We start from the raw sequence: 18,904 nt of genomic DNA, 5'->3' as shown, positions 1-18,904 counted from the left end.
TGAGTGATGTTGCATGTGTGTGTCTGACTCTCCTACCTTGGCCTGCTGTAACTAGATATGTGAGTGAGTGAGATGTTAGTCAAATTCCTGAACTAAGTGTTTTTATCATTCTAGATTGCAGCCGATAGCAACAAGGACAGGAAGACACACATGCATCAAGTGCAAGAAATACTGTGTATGTGTTGCAAATGTAAAACTCTGTCCCTCATGTGGGGTGTAGACAGGGCCTCACTTGTGTTCAATTGGGCTCATTTAACATTTCCGTAAAATTTGTCCAGTTCAAAGCCATAAACATCAATAGTGATGTTAACCTTGTTTCATTTATATGTGTTCAAGATGAACATGATTTATTCCACCTATGTTTTGATTATAATTTATCTTGGTTAAAAAAAAAAAACTTTTATTAATAAATGTGATCTAGCAGAGGTAAATGGTAAATATTAACCATGTATGCTGTCTGTATTAACCATGTATGCTGTCTATATTGCTTGTAATTGATATAAGTCAACATCTAAGTATTAAGTATTTTTACGTAAATTGTTATGGCTGTATTGTTTTAAAAACCCAATAATGTTGTGGGTCCATAAGAACCGCAAACACTGGGTGAATAACAAAAACATGAACACCATACAAGGGGTTAAAAGGGCAATCTGGAGCTTCATTCATTTTGGGAACGATAAATGATTTATATGTACCCATTGATTCTTGAACCGTTGTATCCCATCAGATCCCAAAATATACACTTGTTTTACTACAATGTTTTTAAACAAACACTATAAAGCTCCAAAACATGGTTGAAACTATCATTTTTATATCATGGATGGTCAATCCTTGCATCCATAGCTGTCTATGAGGGGTTACATATCTCCAGCCCCAACCCACAGCTTTTTACCAAAATAGTGGCAGGGAAAATGCTTTGTTATTGTTTCAACTGCAGATTACCACATTACAAACTGGATACATAGAGAAATCTATTAGATTCAGAATAGATAATCATGACCAGTTAACAACACAGAACCAAACTGCATCGGATGTAAGTTCTCTTGGTTAGCTGTGTGTGAGTTAGTGGTTTCTATATTAGGCGTTTCTATACTATCAATGGGCAAGACCGATTCGTTTTCCTTTGTTCCTGTGTCATCTGTTCCTCTGATGTTGATTGGCTGAGTGAAGGGGAAGGCATGGGTGTTGATTGGTTCTGAGGAGTCCGAGGTTTCGCCCTCATCCTCGTCTCTTGGTTTCTCAGCAACAAAGTGTGACAGGAAGAGAGTGTGGATCTGGGAGAGGAAGTAGTCTCCCTCCTCCTCTGGCAGGGGCTCCAGATACCTCCCTAAAGATGACATCATCTAGATAGAGACAGAGGGTGTGACAGAGAGGAGAAAGAGAGCAAGATGTTGAGAGATGGAAGTGAGGCGGGATGATAGAGAAAGAAGAGAAAGGACTCAGACAACAGAGAGGGGTGAGACAGCAATATGAAACAGGGTAAAAGAGTGAATAGAGACAAGGTGACCTACCTTCTCCAGACAGGTGAGATGAGAGTCCCTGCGGAACGGCCTGTCCATCTGGACACTGCCGTGGGCGTGTTTATACTTGTGGATGATCCACTCTGCCCTCCTCATCAGCTGGCCCCAGTCAGGCTGCTGCTGGGAACACTGGTAGTCAAACCTGTAGGGCAGCTCTGAGAGACGGAGGGAGGGAAGGAGAGAGGTACAGGATGAATATGCACACTCAGACTATCTTTTTATTTATATTGTTCTACCAAGTTGACTAGAGGTTATGAAAGGGGTCCTGTAGTTGACTAGAGGTTATGAAAGGGGTCCTGTAGTTGACTAGAGGTTGTGAAATGGGTCATGTTAAGAGGTTTGTGTCATACTCTGTGGTCCAGGTCCTTGGTCCTCTCTGACCATCAGGCAGGTGGTCTGGGAGCGGGGGGAGGGGTTAGCAGGGTCAAACGGACTCACAATCATCCCAATAAACGGGGCTCCGCCTCGAGAGAAATAACTCTTGAGAGAAAGAGAGAGAGTCAGAACACAGTTTCACACAGACACACACACACACAGACACACACACACACACACACACGTACCTGGAACTGGTCCTGTGTGTGTATATCCCGTATAGAGGGGTTTGGGTGGAAGGTGGGGTGAGAGTGGTACCATCCCACTACAGCCAAGCCCAGGCTAGACAACAGCTCACAGGCCTGAGTCTGAGACAAAGGGTCCATCTCACACTGCAGACCTGTACTCACACTGTTACATGGCTCCGCTGCAACAATCTAGCACATAGACACACACACACACACACACACACACAGAGTGCATTTGAAAAGTATTCAGACCCCTTCACTTTTTCCACATTTTGTTACGTTACAGCCTTATTCTAAAATGAAATAAAAATTGTTTTTGTCCTTATCAATTTACACACAATACCCCATAATGACAAAGCAAAAACAGGTTTTTAGAAATGTTCGCAATTTTTTTAAACAAAATATCACTTTTACATAAGTATTCAGAACTTTGTTGAAGCACCTTTGGCAGCGATTACAGCCTCGAGTCTTCTTAGGTATGACGCTACAAGCTTGGTACACCTGTATTTGGGGAGTTTCTCCTATTCTTCTCTGCAGATCCTCTTAAGTTCTGTCAGGTTGGATGGGGAGTGTTGCTGCACAGCTATTTTCAGGTCTCTCCAGAGATGATCGATCGGGTTCAATTCCGGGCTCTGGCTGGGCCACTCAACGACATTCAGAGACTTGTCCCGAAGCCACTCCTGCGTCTTGGCTGTGTGCTGAGGGTCGTTGTCCTGTTGGAATGTGAACCTTCACCCCAGTCTGAGGTCCGGAGCAGGTTTTCAACAAGGATCTCTCTGTACTTTGCTCCGTTCATCTTTCTCTTGATCTTAAGTAGTCTCCCAGTCCCTGCCGCTGAAAAACATCCCCACAGCATGATGCTGCCACCACCATGCTTCACCATAGGTATGGTATTGGCCAGGTGATAAACGGTGCCAGGTTTCCTCCAGATATGACGCTTGGCATTCAAGCCAAAGAGTTCAATCTTGGTTTCATCAGACAGGAGAATCTTGTTTCTCATGGTCTGAGAGTCATTTAAGAGCCTTTTGGCAAACTCCAAGCGAGCTGCCATGTGCCTTTTACTGAGGAGTGGCTTCCATCTGGCCACTCTACCATAAAGGCCTGATTGGTGGAGTGCTGCAGAGATGGTTGTCCTTCTGGAAGGTTCTCCCGTCTCCACAGAGGAACTCTGGAGCACTGTCAGAGTGGTCGAGTTCTTAGTCACCTCCCTGACCAAGGCCCGTCTCCCCCGATTGCTCAGTTTGACCGGGCGGCCAGCTCTAGGAAGAGTCTTGGTGGTTCCAAACTTCTTCCATTTAAGAATGATGGAGGCCACTGTGTTCTGGGGGACCTTCAATGCAGCAGACATTTTCTGGTACCCTTCTCCAGACCTGTGCCTCGACACAATCCTGTCTCAGAGCGCTAGAGACAATTCCTTTGACCTCATGGCTTGGTTTTTCCTCTGACATGCACTGTCAACTGTTGGACCTTACATAGACAGGTGTGTGCCTTTCCAAATCATTTCCAATCAATTGAATTTACCACATGTGGACTCCAATCAAATTGTAGAAACATTTCAAGGGTGATCAATGGAAACAGGATGCACCTGAGCTGAATTTCGAATCTCATAGCAAAGGGTCTGAATACTTATGTAAATAATGACCATCGTTATGTTTGAAGGAAAAAGGGGGAGGCTTGCAAGCCGAAGAACACCATCCCAACCATGAAGCACGGGGGTGGCAGCATCATGTTGTGGGGATGCTTTGCTGCAGGAGGGACTGGTGCACTTCACAAAATAGATGGCTTCATGAGGAGGAAAATTATGTGGATATATTGAAGCAACATCTCAAGAAATCAGTCAGGAAGTTAAAGCTTGGTCGCAAATGGGTCTTCCAAATGGACAATGACCCCAAACATACTTCCAAAGTCGTGGCAAAATGGCTTAAGGACAACAAAGTCGAGGTATTGGAGTGGCCATCACAAAGCCCTGACCTCAATCCTATAGAAAATTTGTGGACAGAACTGAAAAAGCGTGTGCGAGCAAGGAGGCCTACAAACCTGACTCAGTTACACCAGCCCTGTCAGGAGGAATGGGCCAAAATCCACCCAACTTATTGTGGGAAGCTTGTGGTAGGCTACCCGAAACATTTACATTTTAGTCATTTAGCAGACGCTCTTATCCAGAGCGACTTACAGTAGTGAATGCATACATTTTATACATTTCATTTTTACTTGGATTAAATATCAGGAATTGTGAAAAGTGTATGTAAACTTCAGACTTCAACTGTATATACACATTTGCAAACATTTCTAAAAACCTGTTTTCACTTTGTCATTATGCAGTATTTTGTGTAGATTGAGGATTATTTTTTTAATCCATTTTAGAATAAGGCTGTAACGTAACAAAATGTGGAAAAAGTCAAGGGGTCTGAATAGTTTGTGAATGCACTGTAGATACACACAAGATAGACTAGTGTTATCAGCATTTTCTTTAACATCATCATCATCATCATCATCATCATGAGGTGGTAGTCTCACCTTCAGGACTTTGTCCTCCTCGCTGTAGGATCCACCCAGTAGCCCGATGACCTCACCCATCGACACATGGGCATGCTGTGTAAAAATACAAACACAAAGACACTGAGCCCTAAGACCTTGGTAAACAATCCACACTGATAGCTCTGTCTGTGTGTTCATGTGTGAACATTGTTGCTTTATTAAATACGTGTAGATGTGTGTACCCACCATGTCCATGATGAGGAGAGCCTCGGCACACACTATCACCTGAAAGGGCTCCTGCCTTTCCTTTCCAAACACACGACACGGAATCAGCTGGAACGGATCCAGCAACCTGATAATGGAGAAAGAGACTTTTACTGCATTTAATGTACAGTACACATTTCTAAGGATCCAGTGTTGTAACAACACACACAGACATCATTGGTAGTATACACCACTCACTCACCCTCGGTGCCTGAAGACCTTACAGGGTTTATGCGGTCTCCTCATCTCTCTCCTCAGGGCTAGCTCCTCTGCACTCAGGTGCTCGTATGTCTGTCCCTCCAGGTCTTTAGCGTCGCGCCAGTTCCCCCACACGTCCCTCACGCGACGCTTCCTGGTTCGCTACGACACACAACCAATCAACATGTCATACAGCTATAACAGGTCACAGACACCTCATTTTATGCACGCTTCGACAATAACACCGAACCGTGCGCGAGGGCCCCCATCGACCCAGAGGACTGGGCGATCTCGCTCTCCGAGGCCGACATGAGTAAGGTCTTTAAATCAGGTCAACACTCAAGGCTTCATGCCACAATTACTACCACCCTGTAGCACTTACATCTGTAATAATGAAGTGCTTTGAAAGGCTGGTTATGGCACACATCAACTCCATCATCCCAGACCCACTCCAATTTGCATACCGCCCAACAGATCCATAGATGGCGCAATCTCAATTGCACTCCATACGTCCCTAACCCACCTAGATAAGAGGAATACCTGTGAGAATGCTGTTCATTGACTACAGCTCAACGTTCAACACCATTCTCCCCTCCAAGCTCGTCACCAAGCTTAGGAACCTGGGACTGAAGACCTCCCTCTGCAACTGGATCCTAGATTTCCTGACGGGCCAACACCAGGTGGTGAGGGCAGGCAACATCACCTCCGCCACGCTGACCATCAATACAGGTGCTCAGTCCGCTCCTGTACTCCCTGTTCACCGGACTGTGTGGCCACGCACGACTCCAACACCATCATCAAGTTTGCTGACAACACAACAGTGGTAGGCCTGAGCCCCGGCGACGATGAGACAGCCTACAGAGAGGTGGTCAGTGACCTGGAAGTTTGGTGCCGGGACGTCAACCTCTCCCTCAACGTCAATAAGACCAAGGAGATGATCGTGGACTACAGGAAATGGGGGGGGGGGGGGGACACGCCCTCATCCACATCAACGGGGCTACAGTGGAGCGGGTCGAGAACTTCAAAGTTCCTGGGTGTCCAAATCCCTAAGGACTTAAAATGATCCACTCACACTATGAATTGGGGCAGGTAGCGTTCTACGGGGATCAGCCAAACCCAGATTCGTCCGTCAGACTGCCAGATGGTGAAGCGTGATTCATCACTCCAGAGAACGCATTTCTCCACTGCTCCAGAGTCCAATGGAGTGGAACTTTACACCACTACAGCCGACGCTTGGCATTGCGCATGGTGATCTTAGGCTTGTGTGCAGCTGCTCGGCCATGGAAACCCACTCTAGATGAACAGTTCTTGTCTTAATGTTGCTTCCAGAGGCAGTTTGGACCTCTGTAGTGAGTGATGCAACCGATTATTACGCGCTGCACACTTCAGCACTCGCCGGTCCTGTAATGTGAGCTTGTGTGGCCTACCACTTCGCGGCTGAGCAGTTGATGATCCTATACGTTTCCACTTCACAATAACAGCACTTACAGTTGACAGGCGCAGATCTAGCAGGGCAGAAATTTGACGAACAGACTTGGAAAGGTGGCATCCTATGACGGTGCCACGTTGAAAGTCACTGAGCTCTTCAGTAAGGCCATTCTACTGCCAATGTATTCTATGGAGATTGCTGTGTGCTCGATTTTATACACCTGTCAGCAACAGGTGTGGCTGAAATAGCCGAATCCACTAATTTGAAGGGGTGTCTACATAATTCTGTATATATTGTGTATCTACCTCTATCACTCCAGTATCCCTGCACACTGTAAATATAGTATTGGAACTGAACCTGTATATAGCGTCTTACTTTCTCGAGTTGTACTGACTTACATTCTGTGTGTTTTTATTCTACCTTGTGTTACTTTTGTGCTATATTGATTACTGCATTGCTGGGTGTGGAGCTCACACAGGACCACGTGCTGACACAGACCAATCACGGGCCGGCAGCATAGAGTTGACTCTCAGGCAGGATGAAAACGCCTAAATCGACCATAATCCTTTGCTAGTTACGGCCACTTTCACCATGATCCTTAGCGACTTGTTTGTGCCATTCAGCAATATGGCACGCTTCAAATTCAAATACTTTCGGCTGCATGCGCCATTGGGAGTTTTCCATAGGAATACATGGATGACGTCAGCGCCATCACTATCTACTGGTTTTAATGTCTATGGATAAAACAGCACAATATATGTACTGAAAATATTTTCCCCACGCTGCCGGACGCTCCTCTCCTCCATTTCATCAACAAAACAATAACAAATGTGCTGAGGCAAACTGCCGCTGTTTCCCTAAATGTAGATTCCATCTTTAATAAACCAAATATAAATGACAAACCTAGGCCTGACAAATATCTGACATTGATAGGTGTTCTCTCACAATGCTCTATTGTCTGGACCAGCTAGAGGGGTCTGGGATACAGTAGGGGGTCAGAGGTTATAGGGGTCAGAGGTTACAGAGGTCAGGGGTTGACTCACCATGCTCTGTAGTCTTTGGGCAAGCTGGTATTCCAGAGTGTCGCTGCTCTCTCTGGGTTTAGAACGATCCACAACCCTGGGACGGTTATACACTGCCTGATCTGGAGGGGAAGAGTGGAGAGAATAGACAGGTAGATCAGACAAATCAGAAAAAAATTGCATAACCAAGAAAGATAGGACTGAGAAAAAGAATGAGAGAATCACACTAGTAGTGAGTCCTAGTTACCACAGTTGAAGTTGATGCCTCCTATCAGCTCCAGGTAGGTGTGTATTCTGCCGATACAGTTGACATCCCCACAGTTCTTCAGACCAGGACGCACTGACGTCTTGTTCAAATACTTGGGCTTACTCTTCAACCTGAGACCAACACACACAAAAAGCATGTTGAAAGTGAAACCTTGATGTCTCTGATTGGTTGTGGTTGTGTGTGTGTGTGTGTGTGTGTACCATTGGTCCAGCATGTAGTTCCTGATCCTCAGGTATCTCTCTGGGGTTTTGGATGGCCGTCCCTCAAAGAATTCTGGGATAGCTTGTTTCTCCTCCTCAGTGATAGTCGCCAGGTCCAGCTCCGCTTCCTGCTCGGGGGCTGTAAGCTCCTCCTCTTCAAACTCCTCCCCTGTCTCTTGCCACCCAGACCCCCCTGTCTCCTCTCCAGACTCCACTGGGTCCCTTAGGGGCTCAACAGTTCCCCCCTCACACTGTCTGCTGGGGGCCTGCTCTGCTGGGCAGGGGGCTGTGAGGGGAGATGGAGGGCTACAGTTAGGCTGCTCCTGATCCGTCTCTTCCAGCCCGAGGTGTGTCTGGTTGGGTTGCACCTGGTGGGTCTCTCCATGGTTGTCCAGCTCCTCTGGCACTCCAGGCTCATGTGTCTCAGTCCTAACTCCCGCCTGGAGGTCCTCACTATTCCCCTCAATATTTCTTTCTCCTCCACTCCCTCCCTCATCGCTGAAGTCATCAGTGATGTCCACCTCTTCCTCCTCTTCGTCCCCCAGTCTCTCTATCCGGACAGCGTTGGTCAGAGCTGACAGGTGGGTGGGGACAGACAGGCCAGAGGTGAACACTGTTGACCCCCTCTCTGGGACCTGGCCTAAAACCAGCGGGGCTGTAGGGGTTGCCACTGCAGTGGTATTGCACTCTGATTTAGCCTGCAGGCAGAGAGGACAGGGAGAGTGACATGGTGAGAGAGGACAGAGACTGTAGGATATCTCAAATATATCCTGGTTGGCTGAGCTGGGAGAGATGTCGACTAGAGGGCAGTGTTACCTTGTGTTTGAAGTACTGTCTGGCGTAACTCTTCACCTGTAGAATGGTTCGACTGCCTACCAGCTTGGAGATCTTAGTCCACCTACGGCCAAACTGAGCCTGGGGGTATAAAAAGTAGGGTGTCATCTGAGATCAGTGAGGAGAGGAGAAGAGAGGAGAAGAGAGGGTCGTACCAGTCCTTTCTCAAACAGCTCCTTCTCCTGCTGAGACCAGCGAGTGGCTGTAGAGGAACCTGAACCTGAAGGCTTGGCAGGAGACCTGGGTGAAAACACAGCAGTAACAGTATCATGTCAGAGGCAACAACACATCAGAGGGGTGGGAAGTGAACATTTTCACAAGAGGTTTAGATCAACACAAGGACAAATGGGATAACTGACTCACTTTTTCACTTTGGGTTTAGGCTTGCAGTTAGGTGAGTTGGCCCACACACTCTTGGACATCTCTTTACCTGTCAAATAATACCTAGAGAAGTGCTTAATAAGGACTAGAATACATCTTATAATCAAGAACGACAGACACAAACACATCAAAATCTATCCCAGGGGTGCGTGTATGGTCTATGAGAAGGATACTGTTCCTCCAGCAGCATGTTCTCTATCACCTCTCTGTTCTCTGCACTGATAGAGCTGTCTAGTTCCCATGGCTACAGGGGAGAGAGAGAGTCAACACACACATGAAGACCATCACACAGTACTTCCATCATGGCATATTGATTTGGCAGCAACACTTCTTACCAAGACTCCAGTATTGTTCTTCCATGCTGACTGCGGGTACTGGTTCTGGAGTAGTGCTGATCCCTCACCAAAGCCCCTGACATAGAAGTGATATAGCTATCATCTCTCACTCTAGAAAAAATGTGATAATGATGTACAGTCGTGGCCAAAAGTTTTGAGAATGACAAATATTAATTCCAAAAGTCTGCATGATGGCAATTTGCATATAGTCCAGAATGTTATGAAGAGTGATCAGATGAATTGCAAAGTCCCTCTTTGCCATGCAAATGAACTGAATCCCCCAAAAACATTTCCACTGCATTTCAGCCCTGCCACAAAAGGACCAGCTGACATCATGTCAGTGATTCTCTCGTTAACACAGGTGTGAGTGTTGACGAGGACAAGGCTGGAGATCACTCTGTCATGCTGATTGAGTTCGAATAACAGACTGGAAGCTTCAAAAGGAAGTTGGTGCTTGGAACCATTGTTCTTCCTCTGTCAACCGTGTTTACCTGCAAGGAAACACGTGCCGTCATCATTGCTTTGCACAAAAAGGGCTTCACAGGCAAGGATATTGCTGCCAGTAAGATTGCACCTAAATCAACCATTTATCGGATCATCAAGAACTTCAAGGAGAGCGGTTCAAATGTTGTGAAGAAGGCTTCAGGGCGCCCAAGAAAGTCAAGCAAGCGCCAGGACCATCTCCTAAAGTTGATTCAGCTGTGGGATTGGGGCACAACCAGTACAGAGCTTGCTCAGGAATGGTAGCAGGCAGGTGTGAGTGCATCTGCACGCACAGTGAGGCAAAGACTTTGAGGATGGCCCGGTGTCAAGAAGGGCAGCAAAGAAGCCACTTCTCTCCAGGAAAAACATCAGGGACAGACTGATATTCTGCAAAAGGTACAGGGATTGGACTGCTGAGGACTGGGGTAAAGTCATTTTCTCTGATGAATCCCCTTTCCAATTGTTTTCAGCATCCGGAAAAAAGCTTGTCCGGAGAAGACAAGGTGATCGCTACCATCAGTCCTGTGTTGTCATGCCAACAGTAAAGCATCCTGAGACTATTCATGTGTTGGGTTACTTCTCAGCCAAGGGAGTGGGCTCACTCACAATTTTGCCAAAGAACACAGCCATGAATAAAGAATGGTACCAACACATCCTCCGAGAGCAACTTCTCCCAACCATCCAGGAACAGTTTGGTGACGAACAATGCCTTTTCCAGCATGATGGAGCACCTTGCCATAAGGCAAAAGTGATAACTAAGTGGCTCGGGGAACAAAACATCAATATTTTGGGTCCATAGCCAGGAAACTCCCCAGACCTAAATCCCATCGAGAACTTGTGGTCAATCCTCAAGAGGCGGGTGGACAAACAAAAACCCACAAATTCTGACAAACTCCAAGCATTGATAATGCAAGAATGGGCTGCCATCAGTCAGGATGTGGCCCAGAAGTTAATTGACAACATGCCAGGGCGGATTGCAGAGGTCTTAAAAAAGAAGGGTCAACACTGCAAATATTGACTCTTTGCATCAACTTCATGTAACTGTCAATAAATGCCTTTGACACTTATGAAATGCTTGTAATTATACTTCAGTATTGCATAGTAACATCTGAAAAAAATATCTAAAGACACTGAAGCAGCAAACTTTGTGGAAATTAATATTTGTGTCATTCTCAAAACTTTTGGCCAGGACTGTACACACCTTTTCTATTCATATACAGTCTATACACAGCTTTATATACTGCTCAAAAACATAAAGGGAACACTTAAACAACACAATGTAACTCCAAGTCAATCACACTTCTGTGAAATCAAACTGTCCACTTAGGAAGCAACACTGATTGACAATACATTTCACATGCTGTTGTGCAAATGGAATAGACAACAGGTGGAAATTATAGGCAATTAGCAAGACACCCCCAATAAAGGAGTGGTTCTGCAGGTGGTAACCACAGACCACTTCTCAGTTCCTATGCTTCCTGGCTGATGTTTTGGTCACTTTTGAATGCTGGTGGTGCTTTCACTCTAGTGGTAGCATGAGACGGAGTCTACAACCCACACAAGTGGCTCAGGTAGTGCAGCACATCCAGGATGGCACATCAATGCGAGCTGTGGCAAGAAGGTTTGCTGTGTCTGTCAGCGTAGTGTCCAGAGCATGGAGGCGCTACCAGGAGACAGGCCAGTACATCAGAAGATGTGGAAGAGGTCGTAGGAGAGCAACAACCCAGCAGCAGGACCGCTACCTCCGCCTTTGTGCAAGGAGGAGCACTGCCAGAGCCCTGCAAAATGACCTCCAGCAGGCCACAAATGTGCATGTGTGTCTGCTCAAACGGTCAGAAACAGACTCCATGAGGGTGGTATGAGGGCCCGACGTCCATGGGTGGGGGTTGTGCTTATAGCCCAACACCGTGCAGGACGTTTGGCATTTGCCAGAGAACACCAAGATTGGCAAATTCGCCACTGGCGCCCTGTGCTCTTCACAGATGAAAGCAGGTTCACACTGAGCACGTGACAGACGTGACAGTCTGGAGACGCCGTGGAGAACGTTCTGCTGCCTGCAACATCCTCCAGCATGACCGGTTTGGCGGTGGGTCAGTCATGGTGTGGGGTGGCATTTCTTTGTAGCATGACTGCCATTAGGTACCGAGATGAGATCCTCAGACCCCTTGTGAGACCATATGCTGGTGCGGTTGGCCCTGGGTTCCTCCTAATGCAAGACAATGCTAGACCTCATGTGGCTGGAGTGTGTCAGCAGTTCCTGCAAGAGGAAGGCATTGATGCTATGGACTGGCCCGCCCGTTCCCCAGACCTGAATCCAATTGAGCACATCTGGGACATCATGTCTCGCTCCATCCACCAACGCCACGTTGCACCACAGACTGTCCAGGAGTTGGCGGATGCTTTAGTCCAGGTCTGGGAGGAGATCCCTCAGGAGACCATCCGCCACCTCATCAGGAGCATGCCCAGGCATTGTAGGGAGGTCATACAGGCACGTGGAGGCCACACACACTACTGAGCCTCATTTTGACTTGTTTTAAGGACATCACATCAAAGTTGGATCAGCCTGTAGTGTGGTTTTCCACTTTCATTTTGAGTGTGACTCCAAATCCAGACCTCCATGGGTTGATAAATTGGATTTCCATTGATTATTTTTGTGTGATTTTGTTGTCAGCACATTCAACTATGTAAAGATAAAAGTATTTAATAAGATCATTTCATTAATTCAGATCTAGGATGTGTTATTTTAGTGTTCCCTTTATTTTTTTGAGCAGTGTATATACAGTTGAAGTCAGAAGTTTTAATATACTTAGGTTGGAGTCATTAAAACGAATTTTTCAACCACTCCACAAAATTCTTGTTAACATACTGTAGTTTTGGCAAGTCGGTTAGGACATCTACTTTCTGCATGACACAAGTAATTTTCCAACAATTGTTTACAGACAGATTATTTCACTTATAATTAACTGTATCACAATTCCAGTGGGTCAGAAGTTTACATAGAATAAGTTGACTGTGCCTTTAAACAGCTTGGAAAATTCCAGAAAACGATGTCATGGCTTTAGAAGCTTCTGATAGGCTAATTGACATCATTTGAGTCAAGTGGCGGTGTACCTGTGGATGTATTTCAAGGCCTACCTTCAAACTCAGTGCCTCTTTGCTTGACATCATGAGGAAATCAAAAGAAATCAGAAAAAAATTGTAGACATCCACAAGTTTGGTTTATCCTTGGGAGCAATTTCCAAATGCCTGAAGGTACCACATTCATCTGTACAAACAACAGTACGCAAGTATAAACGCCATGGGACCACGCAGCCGTCATACAGCTCAGGAAGGAGATGCGTTCTGTCTTCTAGAGATGAACGTACTTTGGTGGGAAAAGTGCAAATCAATCCCAGAACAACTGCAAAGGCCCTTGTGAACATGCTGGAGGAAACAGGTACAAAAGTATCTATAGCCACAGTAAAACGAGTCCTATATCGACATAACCTGAAAGGCCGCTCGCTCAGCAAGGAAGAAGCCACTGCTCCAAAACCGCCATAAAAAAGCCAGACTACGGTTTGCAACTGCACATGGGGACAAAGATCGTACTTTTTGGAGAAATGTCCTCTGGTCTGATGAAACAAAAAAAGAACTCTTTGTCCATAATGATCATTGTTATGTTTGATGGAAAAAGGGGGAGGCTTGCAAGCCGAAGAACACCAACCCAACCATGAAGCACGGGGGTGGCAGCATCATGTTGTGGGGGTGCTTGCTGAAGGAGGGACTGGGCACTTCACAAGATAGATGGCATCATAAGGAAGGAATATTATGTGGATATATTGAAGCAACATCTCAAGACATCAGTCAGGAAGTTAAAGCTTGGTCGCAAATGGGTCTTCCAAATGGACAATGACCCCAAGCATACTTCCAAAATTGTGGGAAAATGGCTTAAGGACAACAAAGTCAAGGTATTGGGGCAGCCATCACAAAGCCCTGACCTCAATCCCATAGAAATTTTGTGGGCAGAACTGAAAAAGTGTGTGCGAGCAAGGAGGCCTATAAAACCTGCCTCAGTTACACCAGCTCTGTCAGGAGGATTGGGCCAAAATTCACCCAACTTATTGTGGGAAGCTTGTGGAAGGCTACCCGACACGTTTGACCCAAGTTACACAATTTAAAGGCAATGCTAACAAATACTAATTGAGTGTATGTAAAATTCTGACCCACTGCGAATGTGATGAAATAAATAGAAGTTGAAATAAATCACTACTATTATTCTGACATTTCACATTCTTAAAAAAAAGTGCTGATCCTAACTGACCTAAGACAGGGAATTGTTACTTGGATTAAATGTCAGGAATTGTGAAAAACGGAGTTTAAATGTATTCGGCTGTGTATGTAAACTTCCGACTTCAACTGTATACACACACAGTACCAGTCAAAAGTTTGGACACTTACTCATTCGAGGGTATTTCTTTATTTTTTACTATTTTCTAGATGGTAGAATAATAGTGAAGACACCACAACTATGAAAAAACACATATGGAATCATGTACTAACCAAAAAAGTGTTTAACACATTTTAGATTCTTCAAAGTAGCCACCCTTTGACTTTATGACAGCTTTGCACACTCTTGGCATTCTCTCAACCAGCTTCATGAGGTAGTCACCTGGAATGCATTTCAATTAACGAGTGCGCCTTGTTAAAAGTTAATTTGTGGAATTTCGTTCCTTCTTAACCTCTCTAGGGTAGGGGGCAGTATTTGCACGGCCAGATAAAAAAACGTACCCGATTTAATCTGGTTATTACTACTGCCGAGAAACTAGAATATGCATATAATTGTTTGATTTGGATAGAAAACACCCTAAAGTTTCTAAAACTGTTTGAATGGTGTCTGTGAGTATAACAGAACTCATATGGCAGGCAAAAACCTGAGAAGATTCCAAACAGTTAGTGCCCTCTCTGACCATTTCTTGGCCTTCTACACTCTCTTTATTGAAAACTGAGGATCTCTGCTGTAACGTAACACTTCCTACGGCTCCCATAGGCTCTCAGAAGGCGGCAGAACGTTGAATGATGACTTTGCAGGCCATGGCTGAAAAACAGTAGCGCATTTGGTAAGTGGTCGATCTGAGAACAATGAGAAGGGGGCGCGCGTGCACGTGAAGAGTCCATTTTAGATTTTTAGTCTTTGAACGAAAACAGGGTTTCCCGGTCGGAATATTATCGCTTTTTTACGAGAAAAATCGCATAAAAATTGATTTTAAACAGCGTTTGACATGCTTTGAAGTACGGTAATGGAATATTTAGATTTTTTTTGTCACGATACACGCCGGCGCGTCACCCTTCGGATAGTGTCTTGAACGCACGAACAAAACAGAGGATATTTGAACATAACTATGGATTATTTTGAACCAAACCAACATTTGTTATTGAAGTAGAAGTCCTGGGAGTGCATTCTGACGAAGAACAGCAAAGGTAATTACATTTTTCTTATAGTAAATCTGAGTTTGGTGAGTGCCATACTTGGTGGGTGTCAAAATAGCTAGCCCGTGATGGCGAGCTATCTACTCAGAATATTGCAAAATGTGCTTTCGCCGAAAAGCTATTTTAAAATCGGACATAGCGATTGCATAAAGGAGTTCTGTATCTATAATTCTTAAAATAATTGTTATGTTTTTTGTGAACGTTTATCGTGAGTAATTTAGTAAATTCACCGGAAGTTTGCAGTGGGTATGCTAGTTCTGAACGTCACATGCTAATGTAAAAAGCTGTTTTTTTATATAAATATGTATTGTATAACATAATGTCCTAGGAGTGTCATCTGATGAAGATCATCAAAGGTTAGTGCTGCATTTAGCTGTGGTTTGGGTTTATGTGACATTATATGCTAGCTTGAAAAATGGGTGTCTGATTATTTCTGGCTGGGTACTCTGCTGACATAATCTAATGTTTTGCTTTCGCTGTAAAGCCTTTTTGAAATCGGACAGTGTGGTTAGATTAACGAGAGTCTTGTCTTTAAAATGGTGTAAAATAGTCATATGTTTGAGAAATTGAAGTAATAGCATTTCTAAGGTATTTGAATATCGCGCCACGGGATTCCACTGGCTGTTGAGTAGGTGGGACGATTTCGTCCCACATACCCTAGAGAGGTTAATGCAAATGAGCCGATCGGGTGTGTTGTGACAAGGTAGGGTTGGTATACAGAAGATAGCCCTATTTGGTAAAAATACCAAGTCCATATTATGGCAAGAACAGTTCAAATAATCAAAGAGAAACGACAGTCCATCATTCATTTAAGACATGAAGGTCAATCAGTCCGGAACATTTCAAGAACTTTGAAGGAGTCTTCAAGTGCAGTCGCAAAAACAATCAAGCGCTATGATGAAACTGGCTCTCATGAGGAGCGCCACAGGAAAGGAAGACCCAAAGTTACCTCTGCTGCAGAGGATAAGTTCATTCGAGTTACTAGACTCGAATGAAATTTGCAGCCAAAATAAATGCTTCACAGAGTTCAAGTAACAGACATCTCAACATCAACTGTTCAGGAGAGACTGCATGCATCAGGCCTTCATGGTCGAATTGCTGCAAAGAAACCACTACTAAAGGACAATAATAATAATAATAATAATAATAAGAGAGTAGCTTGGGGCAAGAAACACGAGCAATGGTGGAACCGGTGGAAATCTGTCCTTTAGTCTGACGAGTTCAAATTTGAGATTTCTGGTTCCAACCGCTGTGTCTTTGTGAGACGTCGAGTAGGTGAACGAATCTCCGCATGTGTGGTTCCCACCGTGAAGTATGGAGGAGGAGGTGTGATGGTGTGGGGATGCTTTGCTGGTGACATTGTCTGTGATTTAATTTAGAATTCAAGGCACACTTAACCAGTATGGCTACAACAGAATTCTGCTGCAATACGCCATCCCATTTGGCTTGCACTTAGAGTGATTATCATGTTTTTCAACAGGACAATGACCCAAAACACACCTCCAGGCTGTGTAAGGGCTATTTGACCAAGGAGAGTGATGGAGTGTTGCATCAGATGACCTGGCCTCCACAATCACCCGACCTCAACCCAATTGAGATGGTTTGGGATGAGTTGGACCGCAGAGTGAAGGAAATGCAGCTAACAAGTGCTCAGAATATGTGGGAACTCCTTCAAGACTGTTGGAAAAGGATTTCAGGTGAAACTGGTTGAGAGAATGCCAAGAGTGTGCAAAACTGTCAAGACAAAGGGTGGCTACTTTGAAGAATCTCAAATATAACATTTTGAGTTGATTAACACTTTTTTGGTTACTACATGATTCCATGTGTTACTTCATAATTTTGATGTCTTCACTATTATTCTACAATTTAGAAAATAGTAAAACATTTAGAAAAACCCTTAAATTAGTGCATGTGTCTGGTACTGTATGTAGGTATGCATGTATGTGTGTGTACGTGTGTATATTGTAAACTGCTCGGGCATTATTCGTTCTGATATTTCATCAATTCTTAAATTTGAGGGATTTGTGTGCATTGTTTTTTATTGTTAGGTATTACTGCACTGTTGGAGCTAGAAACAAGCATTTCACTGCACCTGACAGCCGCAAAAAATGTGTATGCAACCAATAAAATGTTATTTGATAACAAGGACAACATGTATATGTGCTGATGTATTGTATGTCAGTAGGGAATTTGTTGGTTCTATTGTTCTTATTTATTTGTGGGCTGGTGAATGCAGTACATCTATGCTGCGTTCACGTGCTAGTCGGAACTAGAAAACTCTGAAATGTCCGACTTGCTAACTTGGTGTGTAATAACTACAACCAGTTATCAAGTCGTACATTTCAGAGTTTTCTAGTTCCGACTAGCACATGATCGCAGCATAGATGTACTGTATTCTGTCATATTTTATGTGGACACTAGGAAGAGTAGATGCTGCTTCAGTAACAGGTTATTTAAAATAAAATAAAAATGTAACCTGCAAGTCAGTTAAGAACTAATTCTTATTTACAATGACCCCGGCCAAACCCGGACGACGCTGGGCCAATTGTGTGCCGCCCTATGGGACTCCCAATTACAGCCTGGATTCGAACCAGGGACTGTAGTGACGCCTCGCACTGAGATGCAGTGCCTTAGATCCTAATAAAATACAAACAAAAGAAAATCTAAATTTTGGCTATTATATATTAATGGGAGGATAAATGTCAGGAAAGCAGGAATTCCTGATTAATTAGAAGAAAAACAACATCAGTCCTATTAAAAAAATAACTGCTGCAGCAAAGACAGTGGAGTGGGCGTGTCATGAGTGTCAGGTTTCACATGGCTGAGGCAGTTTGATGACTGGAACCACATCAATCTCTTTGAAATTTGTCTCTACGACGTTGTTTGGTAGTCGAAGGGGGCGACCATTACATGTTAAATTAACTAGCTAGAATCTACTGATCAAGCGACCTGTTGTCATCAGCTAACGTTAGCAGCTAGTTACCGTGCTAGCCACGTCTTTTGCGTGTCCAACGGGTTATTTTTTATTTAACTGGCTTTGGTTCTCTGAGTTGCCCAAATATCGTTTAAACGTTATATTAATGACTTTTAACCCATCAATGAAACACAAAAAACGCTCTTACCCCAATTTAGCATCATATTCGTCTCCTTCGATATCAACATCCAGCTCGTCCGCCATGTTGGCTACAGACAAATGTCAAACAACGAGCCAAGTGTACTCATTCACAACAATGAGAGGATTCCTCGACATCGGCACCAAGTGGTGGGAGTGTGATACAGTCACCCTTCCACATTGGGCAAAGCAAGCAGTGGAGAATATATTTGCAAGGAGTGTTGAGACTCAATACTTGTAAAATATTTTGCTTTCCTAACCTCTTCTCCTTCATTACCACTGATAAATGAAAGATCTACAGTGCTGTCTGCAGTCTGAGGTGGCTTCTTCTCATTTCCTACCACTCATTTG

The 18,904-nt window shown here is 44.5% G+C and overlaps 1 protein-coding gene across 2 annotated transcripts; it reads right to left on the bottom strand.

Annotated features, from left to right (window-relative positions):
• Positions 1–637: 637 nt before the first annotated feature.
• LOC115158477 (histone H2A deubiquitinase MYSM1) lies at positions 638–18,710 on the bottom strand. 2 transcript variants are annotated; one of them, XM_029707462.1, is made up of 16 exons: positions 18,564–18,710; positions 9,493–9,568; positions 9,331–9,401; positions 9,140–9,220; positions 8,932–9,016; positions 8,759–8,857; positions 7,943–8,640; positions 7,722–7,852; positions 7,496–7,596; positions 5,028–5,185; positions 4,808–4,913; positions 4,601–4,675; positions 2,084–2,272; positions 1,871–2,000; positions 1,512–1,675; positions 638–1,343 (listed from the first exon to the last, which is right to left on the bottom strand). In XM_029707462.1, the coding sequence occupies exons 1-16, from the start codon at positions 18,617–18,619 to the stop codon at positions 981–983; spliced, it is 2,583 nt and encodes an 860-aa protein (XP_029563322.1). In that variant the 5' UTR covers positions 18,620–18,710; the 3' UTR covers positions 638–980. The 2 variants fall into 2 exon arrangements, with proteins under 2 accessions (XP_029563322.1, XP_029563323.1); XM_029707463.1 differs by lacking the exon at positions 9,331–9,401 and having other exon boundaries at positions 18,564–18,578.
• Positions 18,711–18,904: the final 194 nt, after the last annotated feature.

This window comes from Salmo trutta, chromosome 22, assembly GCF_901001165.1.
Source record: "Salmo trutta chromosome 22, fSalTru1.1, whole genome shotgun sequence".
Classification (NCBI taxonomy): domain Eukaryota; kingdom Metazoa; phylum Chordata; class Actinopteri; order Salmoniformes; family Salmonidae; genus Salmo; species Salmo trutta.
Note: the sequence above shows the minus strand (reverse complement) of the source record. Positions and strands in the feature narration are given on the sequence as shown.

Excerpts from the sequence above, each read along its gene's own strand:
- LOC115158477 (XM_029707462.1), bottom strand. The coding sequence starts at position 18,619 with ATGGCGGACGAGCTGGATGTTGATATCGAAGGAGACGAATATGATGCT. Across the intron at positions 9,569-18,563 it reads GAATATGATGCTAAATTGGG|GGGCTTTGGTGAGGGATCAG; the intron begins GTAAGAGCGTTT and ends CTTCTATGTCAG. Across the intron at positions 9,402-9,492 it reads AGAACAATACTGGAGTCTTG|CCATGGGAACTAGACAGCTC; the intron begins GTAAGAAGTGTT and ends TCTCCCCTGTAG.